The 12684-nt window shown below is 39.3% G+C and overlaps 1 protein-coding gene across 1 annotated transcript in view; it reads left to right on the plus strand.

Annotated features, from left to right (window-relative positions):
- The first annotated feature begins 214 nt into the window (after positions 1–214).
- The window catches only part of sgcd (sarcoglycan, delta (dystrophin-associated glycoprotein)), a 152300-nt gene continuing 139830 nt past the window's right edge, over positions 215–12684 (plus strand). The window contains exon 1 of the mRNA XM_034223062.1: positions 215–626. Coding sequence (XP_034078953.1) covers positions 624–626 — 3 coding nt within the window. The 5' untranslated portion in view covers positions 215–623. The remainder of the gene's footprint in view (positions 627–12684) is intronic.

Raw genomic sequence — 12684 nt, forward strand, 5'->3', positions numbered from 1 at the left:
ATGTCCAGTCGACTTTGTTTACAACTTATTGTGATATACTGTATGTCACAAAATCCACACGGAAAAAATAACCGAAAATCCACACACCCCTTTTACCCAACACACAGCAGGGGCAGGGCTCAAAGTGTTCGAGAAGGAGGGGTCGTCATGACAACAAAACACTCTCAGACAAGTCCCGCCTCTCTAAACTTCAAACCAGAAGCCCACATGTGTCTCTGCTTCTAAATCTGGCAGGAAGGCAGGGCTGCAACTCAGAGACTCAAAGGGCTGGAGCAACAAGACAGAGCCTTCAGGGGAAAAGAAGAAGCAAAGAGCCGGGTTACAGGAGTCCACCACGCGTCCAGGAAACAACTCACAGCTCAGGGACGGGGCCAGAAGGGGCGGGGAGGAGTGTGTTCTTGGAAAATCTGACAAGAGAGCAAGGCAGCGGGGAGGGGAAAGAAAGAGAGAGGTGGCTGCCTAACTTTGACTTTGGTCAGTGAAGGCCTCATGCAGCTTCTTAACAGCAACTAAATCCCAGTTGTATCTGCCTGACACACCTCGACCCTGAGCAGGAGTCACCGGGAGCCCAGTGTGAGGAAGTAAAGAGAGGAATAAAGAGAGAACCATAAGGGAAAGTAAATATGGTAAGTTTGGTTTCACTGCCTTGTTTGGACTGCTCATTAAGTGTGGCTGTGGTGGGCGGGGAAGTGGGCTGAGCTCTGAGTGCTGCTACTTATTCCTTCAAACAGTGGACCAAATTAAGGCTCTAGGTTCTTAGCTTGCAGTTTGCTTGTTTCTTTTGGCAGAAATGTGTTTTAATTGTTTCCACTTGGTGCTCATTGGGAAACAATGACACCATTGAATACCTAACAAAAGCAGAGCCACTGAGAGTGAAGCATTTAAATCAAAATACTTGTTTTGAGCTGAGAAGTTGTAAAAAAACAAAGCTCAGGAACTTTTTTGTTTTCCTTTTTAAATTGTAAGAAAATAGTTAACCAAGACTGTTTGCTTTAAATCTAATTTTCCTTCAATCTGTGACAGAGGAAGGAGAATTGTGGGTGGACTGTCCGCCCAACTACCCCATATCAGTCCCGGCAACACATTTGGTTTCAATTACTTTGTTCCTCTGGGGAACACGCTGCTATAAATAAGTAACAAGAAGCTGCATGTGGACAGACTGCAGCCTACTGTCAGGGTTCGACTGTGGGGGAGGAGGGGCGCCTCAACACTGGGTGGGAGCATGGGTGGGAGGGATGAGTGGTGCGATCAGTGGTGGAGATGGTGTGTGTGTGTGTGTGTGTGTGTGTGTGTGTGTGTGTGTGTGTGTGTGTGTGTGTGTGTGTGTGTGTGTGTGTGTGTGTGTGTGTGTGTGTGTGTGTGTGTGTGTGTGTGTGTGTGTGTGTGTGTGTGTGTGTGTGTGTGTGTTTTGGAGGAAAAGGTCTTGTTTGGCTCAATGTATTTGTTTTGAGTCTATTGAAACCCATTCAATTAAATCTCAGTATGTATCTTTTTAAAAAATCAGGGTTTGACATCCAACCCTTGTGTCAATTCCTTGATGAAAATGTCTATCTTTGTTCGAAAATGTTACGTCTATTGGTAATGTTGATAGTTACAACTTTTTTCTCCAACCGTGGACAATGACCCAATCTTTTGGATTTACATCTCAATTATCTTATTTCATGTATATTATCCATCCTTTTGACCAATATGAGCCAAATATTTATATTTCTGCATATTTTTGCTTCTATACTGCTTCTGTTTAATTCACCTTGAAAACCTGCTGAGCTTCTTTGTTATAGCTTTCATAAAAGTGAAATTACTTTTTTGTAATTGCACTTTATTTCTACCTATACAGAGCTGTGCTTTTTCCAGAAGACTTTTCAAACCCAAATGTGCTTCCACAGGTTTTGCAAAGGTCTCTTTATCCCCATGTTTTGATGATATTTCATGGAGACCTTCGCAAGCGTGACAAGACAGAAGAGGGCTAAGCTTGGTTATATTTACTGATATGCAACATATTTGCCCTTTTTGGTGAGGATAGTCAGGCACATGGAAGTTTCAAATCAAATATTCAAACTGTGACCTAACCAGAAGGGACCAAACGCTCTGTTCAGACTTAGCTGAGTATTTATGGTATCCTGGCTCTGAGTGATGCAGAACAGTTGCTAAGCAATTGTCGCATGGATTTCTGTCAGTTGAACTTTGATAATACAAAACAAATTATTCCATCGCGCTTAAATAATAGCAAAGTAATATACTGTTATTTAATAACAATGCATTTCCATGACATCTGTCCTTTATTTTTACAGTTAAGTGTTTGACTATTTCAATGGTTCCCAAATAGTTTAGATGAATCAGAGATTTATTATAGGTTACAAAAGAATACAAAGAAGCAGGATAAAACATGCCATACGGCCAATTAATTTCTTACTTGCTTCTCTTTCATGAGCAACAATGATGACAAGATGCCAAGGAAAGATGAAGGAAATTAGCAACAATGGCTGTGTCTTACCGACCGCCAGTAGCCGTTTCGTGTCTTAACACTTGTTGTGACATTGATTATACAAACAGCATATATTCGCTGAAGTAGCCTCTACCACCAGAAAACTCTAGAGTCCATTCCATCCCACTATGACTCTGGCATGTAACACAGCCCACCTGCTTCAGGACACAGCAGCTGTCACTCCACACACAGTTATATTGGGAATAGAGTCAGAGCTCCAAATATCTGCTGACCTTCCAGCCCCCAGCCCCGACTCTCTGTCTCTTTATAGGCTTTTTACTGTCTGTCTGTCTGCATGTAGCTTCCAACTGTCTAATGTTACCTCTAACTGAAGCCAATCCTACACTCACTCAGATATAGTAACATAATAACAAGCAGTCATTTTGCAATCTGTTGAAACACACGGACATGAATCCATTCCATTTTGTTTCCCTCCATTAGTTAAACCCTAAGCATAAACACTAGAATAGTTAAGGTTCATTGTTCCAATTTCACTAAAACAATCCTCAATACTTTAAAAGGTTCTATATATGGCATTCAGAGTATTCATTTCATAACAAAACAAATATTTTCCATGTAGATATACAGTGGTGTAATTGCGTCCTGAGCAGAGAATAACTGCCTCCCCTCTTTAGGTTGTTGTAATTCGATCTTTGTTTATGTGGCCGGCCCAGGCATGTGCTTCTTTGTGCTTAAGGTCCTGTGTGTCCCACTGGCTAGCTAATGGCCTCTACTCACAGCCATGCTAAAATCCTCCCTCAGTTTAAAACCGTTACCTCTGTCACCATAGTTGCAGTTGTTTTCAGTCTTCGCACTGTTAGCACCTTTTGCTGCGAGCCGAAAGCGCAGCCTGCTTCCATTATGAAGTGGAATTGTTCAATGTTTTAAATTGTTTTTTCTTCGGCTGATAAACTTTAATGTATTGAAGGCAGCAGTACACATATATGATGGTGTTGAAGACACATGGCTGTTTACTGTATAATAACTCAACGTGTGATTCATATATGGCCATTATTTTTTGAATTACTCTTACCCTGACATAATTAGCTCTGAGTATACTATCAAAGCTACTTTAAAAAAAAATATATATATTTATATATATTGCTTTTTGCAATAATTTGCTGCTGTGATGAAGAACATTAAATACTTTCCTGCAAGTATTTCTTTCAAGATTGTTTCATGTCAGGACGTCTGTGACTGTGTAACCGTGGCAGCTATCCAACCGAGGAAGCTACACTGGAGATACCAGTATGACCAAAGTCATCTCAGCCACCACTGAGAGCATTTAGCTGTTTGCTGAGTGTCTGCGAGGTTTATACTTTCCTGCTTATCTATGCAGTAGCAGTTTAGCACATTAGAGCCATGCTTCAAGAAATCTGCCTTTTTCTCTTCAGATCAACATTTAGCATCTAACTTGCTGTTCTGCTCCACTCGACAGGATGGAGAAAGAAAACAGCCAGGCTACGACTATTAGAGTCCCTCAAATATTTTCCTAAATCATTATCGCTACTTTAAAAATGTTTTGCTTTAGCGATTTGTTAAATGCTATGAAAGCAGGGAACTTTTGAGAAAGTGATAGTCTGGCCAAGAAGGAGCGAGAGAAAAGAGCACAGAAATAACAACACTACCAAAATGCTGTGAGCAAACACATCTGAAAATTATTTTTTAAAAGTTTCAGCTACATTTATGGTAAAACGTGCCATTTATTCCACCTAGTGTCGATATAAGAGACAAAAGGCACAGTTAAAGCATGGATATGCCAGCCCTTTGAGCAAATGTTATATATTTGTTATTTTTCTAAGAGTTGATTGTTTCTCTTTTGAATTCCAGAAAATGTGCAGAAGCTCTCTGAAATACAAGTATGTTCCTGCTGGATAGAGGCTTAGATGTTTATTGATCTTTCCACCAATTTGTTTTAGCACAGTCCAGCATGAAGAAGAAGTATATTATTATTACATGTATGGAAACAATTTGTACACTGTATGCTTCTGGTCTTTTGGAGCTGCTTCAAAAGACCAGGATTAGCCTCCTTTTTTTATTTCAGTTAATATTGTGTTCCAGTTATTATGGTAATGAAACCTCTGTTAAATGTAACACACATGTTAAATGTTTCACTGCAGGCTATTGTAATTATCTCTGCAAGCTAAGGTTAGACAGCGTTGTTAAAATAATTAATTTGCTTCGGCTTTAAGTCTTGCAGGCACAAGATGTTTGTGGATAAAAAATCTCTTACAAACATTTAGCCAAATCATTCCACACGTATACAGTATCGGCAGAGCTATGTTCAATACAGTACCTCTGACCATGACACCAACCAACGAATCTCCGATCCAGGAAAAGCTTTTAAGCAGTATTCCTACCCATAAACAGCACTGTATTTAACAGCTGGCAACGTGCCTTAAGGACTCATACTTCAGTTTTCTCCAACCATAAAACCACCCTAGTCTGAAAAATTGGGGAAAATGACTCACCAGAGCTTTTCAGTTGTGTGCTTAGTTATTTAGTTTGTTGACATGGGACCAACTCACTGTCTGAATGGCAGTGCTGGGGTGGCAGAGACCAATGGTGTCAAAATGTCCTGAGGTGTTGAGTTGGATTGTTTCTGAATGCAAAATGGTTGCTAATCCGTAACAGCTTTATAAAATAATATTATACTGTATATTGGATATTGTACAATTGACTATCGGTAAAAAAATGGGTTGAGTCTTTATGATACTGTCAGTTTGAAGCTATTGTGCGTACATAACTTGTTCTTGCCTTTGAAGACACAAGAGTGGTGTCAATCTTCTCAACTTACTCATGAAAGAAGAGAGGACTATTATGTTAAAACTCTAAGACCACAATTCCTTATTTCCTAAGTCTTGAGAACATGTTAAATCCATTTCACAACCCATAACACATTTTCAGAGCCCTTGACTTTAGCCCCATTACCAACCATTCTGGAAGCTTATAGTACATTTGATGCAAATCTGCTCTGCAACACGACTGAGCCACCTGTATTACAAATCTCTCTTTTTTTTTATGGATCAGGGTTCTCAACTTTAGAAATGTGTCTCTTTGTTGTAGTGCTGAAAGGAAATATGAGAGACATAGAAGTGAGAATAGGGAATACAAAAGGGGAGAAAAGTGAAGCAGAAGAGAAGAGAACAGGGCGATGTAGTGAGTGAGTGATACATTTTGGATTAGACTTTGAAGCCGTATTCGAGTTGCGCCGAGCGAACCTCCTCGCACATCCACTTGTCATTGGGCTGCAAAGTAATTTCCATGTACATTTTGACCCGTCCCTCTTTGTTCTTGGCTATTTGACTGCAAGGTAAATAGTACCTGAACCCTCGAGAGCAGAGTGATTTTAATAAGAACCACAGTCACAGAGATTCTACAGTGATATTGCTTGTATCAGTGACGTGCGGTGAGGTTCATGGCTGGTGAGGCACTGACTCTTTCAGAGTCAGATTTACAAATATTATATTCTGACCTTAATCGAAATATTCTGTTATTTTCAAAAGCTTTTTTGTTCTGATGTTTCGATTCATTTTAAACAGACCGTTCAACAAAAGGATACCCAAAATCTAAATATTGGATTGTTCTTTCTTAGTAAGAACCAATTTTCATTACCAATGTGGTCTTACCTTGACTTGAAGATGAAGTCCATGCTATCCTTCTGGACAACAATCTCTATTACTTTTTTGTAAAAGTCCTCCTTATCTTCCTCTAGTTTCAAAAGTCTAGTTTGTTGTTCGCGTCTATACCGTCTCTGCGTAGAATAACAGTAGCAACAAGAACCATGTGGGCTCATGTGCGCCCCCTTCAGTGCGGCAGAGGTTATGGCTGCCTCCCCTGGTGCTTTTTTCATTGCCGTTGTACGGCGAGCCTAAATATCATATATACGTGAAATAAGTTATTTAGAGACTATGGATGGCGAGGATAAATGTAATAAAGGGATCTACAAACATTACATTGGTGACCTACAGTGAGATGGTGCAGGCATGCGCTTAGGGCCCGCTTTCCAGCCAGTTTATGTGAGGTGACGCATTTTGAGGTGAGGCAGAGCTCATCTGTGCCTCACCTCACCCCACAGTAACTGGCTTGAGCGCGCTCACAAAATAAGTGCCCGCGCTAAATTAGTGCCCGCGCTCCAGCAAGTTACTGTGGGCTTACGTGAGGCAGAGCTCGTCCCTGCCTCACTCCTCATCGCTCCCATGTAGTTGTAGCGGAGCTCGGCAAATTTGCTGATTTTGACTATAAAAAGCGATTGGAATCAAACATAAATCACATTTACAACACAGATCAGTGGAGACATTTTATTATTATTACTATTTAGTTTTTCTTTAGTTGTTTTTCCGTTACATTGTAGTATGGCCAGTCTATGAGTATGACAGGTGAGGCTCTGCCTCCCCTGACTGCACGTCGCTGGCTTGTATACCTGTGTGTTTGCTTGATTCTCTTGTTTTTTTCCTCGCTGTTTAATGTGTGCCGTCTGTAAAACCAATTGGAGACCTGGGGGTGCGTCCATTTCAGTCTTCTTAGGATTTATTTCTTTCTTTTAAAGTGGGACCTAGCCATTAGGGAGGTCAATTAAGAGGGAAGGTTCTTATGCACGTGATGGATTGGCAGAGCCTGCCTTCTTTCCGCATCATTACAGACTCCTTAGACCTCGGACAGACTTCACTGGTCAATCATTGTTTCTGGTCTTAAATGTGTTTGACGATCTTGAGGTGCTGCATCTGCTTTATTTCAAGAGAAAGCGTTTTTTATTATGATGCTGATAGTGCACAGTGTGAGTTCAGTGATTGCTGCACAGTGGAACCGCACATTTGAAACTTTACAATTGAGTATTTAACAAAACAGAACTCCCATCAACGTATCCCCTCATAGACATTGATTGCTACAATATTTTGAAAATGAAATATCTGCAAATCACTTTTTTTCACTTTCTTGACAACATTGTTGTTCAAAAGAGAAAATAGATAAACGTAGTGAAAATATCTGATTGGTTACTAGATATCTGTTTAATTGAAAACAAGTTATGCTGCAACTGCTAATCTGCTAAAGTGTTGCTTAGAGTGTGATAAAGATACATAGACTCCAACTTACATTTTAACATTAAAAAAATACAAATAAGCTGATATGGAACATCAATACTGTATGTGTTGGTCAAAGTGGATAGCTGCCACAAACAAATGAATGGAATGCTGATTTTGTTATCAGAGAGCCCAGCATGTACAATCCAATCAAGATTAAACTCACCAGCACTGTTGTGAGAGGTGTTTAGAGAAACATTTTACTTTGATATATAGAGAAAACGTTATCTTAATCACTTTAAAAGCTGTTATTACATAAGTGGCTCATTTCTTGGCTCATTTTGTTATTTGTTGGAGCACTTCTTTAGAAAACTGTTGCGATACAACTGGCGACAAAGTCTAATGACAGAACACTCGTGCAATCAATTAGAGGCATTTTGACTATGATTTGATGTTTGCACAACTTTGAAGCTGATTACAGCAACAATTCAGCATAATGAGCAATTTCAAACGACGTGTTTTTTGGCAAGGTGTTTGTCATAGCCCGGCAGTACATTATATTGGTGTATTATGCTTTTACATTTAGTTGGTGCTTATGAATCCACTGATTTGTTAGTCCTTGCCAATTTTATATGGATAGGTTTTGATTTTCTAATCTTAAACAATATTCATGCCAAATGTTCTTTATGTTAGGTTGCGAATTGTCCATCCTGTTCTTTGTGGCCATGTAGACATACTGTATCTCTTTCTATTCTGATACATATTTAATACAATCCACATTCCTTGTTCCATGTATTTACATTCTTAAATGATGCTGAAGCTGATGTCCTTCTAGCCACCCATACTATGCCCGGACCAAAATATCAATATCAATATCAATATATATATATATATATATATATATATATATATATATATATGATATACTGTATGTTGTAGAATTACCGGTCTTGGACATAATTCAAAGGTATATCTGGCTGTTTTTTCAACAGTGAAAGTGAAGTGTTGGTTTAAATGCATAGTGTACATTGTAAGTGCAGGACTGGTGTTTGACTTCCTGCATGTGTTTAGGTTTAAGCAAACATTTTTGTGCCATTAATAGAAGGATCCTGGTTTTGGTTGGATACTAAAAAAATGTAACACCCTTTTTTCGTAATTCAAGTCACTGCTGGTGCTTCAACTCTTTAACCCAGATGAAGTTGTTTCCAGCTTCAAGGTTATTTTCTCTTTGTGCCTCTACGTTTGGAACACACAGATATCTCTTTTTCTCATCTACCTCAATCTCAGTATTTTATTCTTTGTCTCTTTCTTTCCGTCTCTTGATGTTTCCTCACATGTACACTTGCTGTCTCTTCCCTCTGTTCCTCCCTCATTCTTCTAGTTCCTTGTCTCTGTTTCTGTCCCTCTGTCTCTTCCACTTGTGTCTCTCATTTCTCAGTGTTTTTCTTTCTCTGTTTACTTATCTGCCCTCTTCCTTTTTTAACGCTGTTACGACTCTCAGAGAGTACAACATGACTGATTGGCACTTCCTGTGAAAACTTTGGTTGTTCTTAATAGTCCCAGACTCCCAAACAACTCAGTGCTGGGCTTAGTATGGATCAGAGTAAAATGGACAACTGCAGCAGAGCATACAAAATGACGATGCTGTGGATGAGTGCAGTGTGCGGTAAATACCACAGACGTTTACAGAAAATCGAGTTTGACGTGCAGAGAAGTAAAAACCGCCATTAGTCAGCCTGTGACGGCCAATACATTTAATACAAAGGGATTTACTCCAAATTCAATTCTCCTGTTATAACAAGAATCCTTATACGCTAAAAAGGAAAAAAGGACATCATGTATGTTGACGTATTTGGTGCTCGAAAAAAACATGTCACTTAGTATCATGTGTTGCATCTTATCACCATTAGGTAGAAGAGAGCAACTTTGTAATGTAATAGTCCGTCAGCAGGACATCATTTGACAGTGCCGCGGGAAGCAATTACAGTTTTCTTCAACTAAGTTAGCTTTTTATTACCACAGCACCCGTTTTTTTTTACCACAGCACCCGTTGGATTTACTCAAACTTTGAAAACAGAAATATTGGTGGTGGACGGTGTAATGCTCATACATTCTTTAATTTGAAGCATTTGTTTTTTAACACTTATTTATCTGGCAAAAGTCATGCTACCTGGAAAACGACTATGCCAACAGAGCTGAACAACCAGGCGTTGTTTCTAAGAGTTTGTTTTTGTACACTAATTTCCTGTTCCTGCCTTGGTGCAACATTGACCTACAGTCCATGCCTTATTCTGCAAACACAGTGTAGTGTTTTCTACACTTTTGGTGGTTAACACTTTTGGTGGTTAAGCTAATCTGGCTGAATTCATGTGATGTTTTGACAGTTCATATCATTTTTTCCATTTTAAGCTGAAAGGGGTTGTCACTGTTAAGGTCGGGTTATGCTGAAATGCATAACTGAATAATTAATTAAATTGTTTTTAAACTCATTGAAATGAAGTGCAGTCACGTACAACCAACATTTCCCTTTAAAAAAAGCTACCTCATGAAAAGTACCTGAGCCAAATGTGGATTTGGGAGACTGCAAGACAAGATAAGAAGTCTAACAGGTAACGGGTGTTGAGATTGACAGAAAAGCCTCTCCTACACAACTTTTTCAAAGTACAGTTCGACTCCAGAGCTTCAAAGTCAGACAAATCCTTGCATAAGTAATCCAATGTCAAAAGTGCCAAAACCTTTGACGTGGTTTCATCTAACAATTACAAATAAACTGAAACTTCAGGCGCCACCCAGGGATGTAAACTCTTCAGACAACTCCAGTATCGCAAAAATGTTTGCACATATCTTTAGATCAAGATTGACCTAACTCAATCATCCAGCCCTTTAAAATCAATGGCTCAACTTTTCCGAAAGCTATTTCTGTTATCTTTCTTTCAATGTTCTTCATTTTAACTTTCATACTTGAGCTTTTATTTGTTTGGCCCTTTTTGCAGCCTTTTTCTCCAAAGTGCTATAGTCCCTTTTTTTTAATTAACTGAAATCTGCCTCTTTTTGTATTTGTGCAGCACTGCGGAGTCAGCCAGTTGTTTATTTGTGCCCAGTGCTGCCCACTGAAAATCAAAGGACTTGTGTCACTCTTTGGATAAAAGTGCTTTTCAAAAAGAGCTCGTTTGAAAAATATATGAAATGAAGCAGTCACAGGGAAGGTTGATATTGGCCAATTTGACTCTTTCTTTTTAACATGTAGTATTGAGGACTTCCATCCTGTATAATTCAACATGTCTTACTTTGCTGCCAGGCTGAGGAAAAAAAATCTGTTTTTGTTTCCATGGTGTACAATGCAACTGTATGGAGTGTCATGTAGCCTTTATTTTATTTGCTCTACATGAGACTGTTTCATTAGATTTATTATGATGTTATATATATATATATCATAATCCCTGTAGAGGAAATCAAAGTGTGTCAAAAGGAAGTCAGTTATTTTTTGTGTTTGCATAATGTATGATGAAAGTTACCAAAAAGAGCAAGGGTGCTATTCACTGCCTCAGTTCAAAATGAATGGCTTCTCATTAAAAGTGAACATGTAATTATTAGGGCCGGGACTTTAACGCGTTAATTAAGATTAATTAATTACACAAAAATTAACGCGTTAAAAAAATTAACGCATTTTAATCGCACTTATTTTTGCAACGCGGAACGTTTCTCACTGGATGAGTTTCAGGCGTACCGATTATACTGGAGCACCAACTAACGTTCATGACTTCAGACAACAACAAACCACAGTGAACAACAGTGGGAAATGTTGTTTTAAAAAACGGACGGATGGAAGCGTCGATAAGAGCACGGTTGTGTGCAAATTATGCAAAAAGGAATTCGCATATCACCGCAGCACATCCAGCCTCAAGTATCACCTCAATGCAAAACATATAGCAGCTAGCGTGGAAGCTAGCGTGGATGTTAGCCTCTTTTATCGCGTTCACACCAAAAAGAGCCGGTACTAAAATTAGTTCATGAGAACCTTTTTACCCCCTTTTCAGTCCCTGCTAGAGAGCAGAGAGCTGCTAGAGAGCAGGGACTTTCGTACGGCTCTCTTGTGAGAAAAGAGCTATATTTCTGATTGGCTGGGCGGATTGCAAACCACGCCCCGTAAAACTCCCAAAAAGTTTTGTGAAGCTGCCATTTTATTATCCTCGCATTAGCATTATTAGCATTAGCCCAGCGCAGAAACGCAGAGAGACTAACTTATGGCAACACAAAATAAAACATGGGAGCGGTGGAGATGAGGAGGGTGTCGGCGTTCTGGCGATTTACTCGGAAGGCTGCTGGGACTCCCAGCAGCTTCTACTGAAGCCAGTCCCCAACTCCGGGGACTTCCGGCCGGGGACTTTGGGCGGCAGTATACGCCGTGAAGTGGTTTGCGGCCTGCCAGTAAACCCAAAGCAGAAGAAGAAGAAGTGACGTCAGCGGCTTCATTTGCCTAATCCTCCCCCAGGTTCAAAGAGTTCTCATGAACTAAATTCTCATGAACCTTTGTGGGAAAAGTACTGCGGTGTGAATGCGCCTAATGGTATACTAAAATCCATGTGAAAAAAATTGCTTCTCACTGTTCTTAGGTCAAATATTTATATGTGATTAAAAATGCGATTAATTTCGATTAATTAATTACAAAGCCTCTAATTAATTAGATTAATTTTTTTAATCGAGTCCCGGCCCTAGTAATTATATACATCAAATAAATATATAAACATGATCTTGGAGGATATCATATCTAAGTTTGATTATGCTGTCTTGGCTAGGAATGTGTTTATGATATTAGTAAGCCAACATGTCTATCTATCTGAAAATGTTGCTAGATTTAGAGTTCTGCCAAGAGACACAGAGATGTTTCACGTCTGTGCTGACATTGTTAACATATGCTTCTGTTGACTCATGTTATAGCCTTTATTCTTTATAAAAACATCTGACTTACATGGCAGCATAATTATGTACCCAGAAATCCAGCAAGCTTGAACAAAAGCACTTTGCTTCAATTGTATTCTGCCTCAATCTGCTACTGTCAATTTGATTAACCATATAATGCACCATAATCATTAAGGTTTTAAAACGTCACTCTGCTACAGGACCCTAAGGCCCTTACTGTGTAAATGTACTGACAAATGTAATCATCAAATTACCAAA

The sequence above is a fragment of the Gymnodraco acuticeps genome, unplaced genomic scaffold (genome assembly GCF_902827175.1).
Source record: "Gymnodraco acuticeps unplaced genomic scaffold, fGymAcu1.1, whole genome shotgun sequence".
NCBI classification, from domain to species: Eukaryota; Metazoa; Chordata; class Actinopteri; order Perciformes; family Bathydraconidae; genus Gymnodraco; species Gymnodraco acuticeps.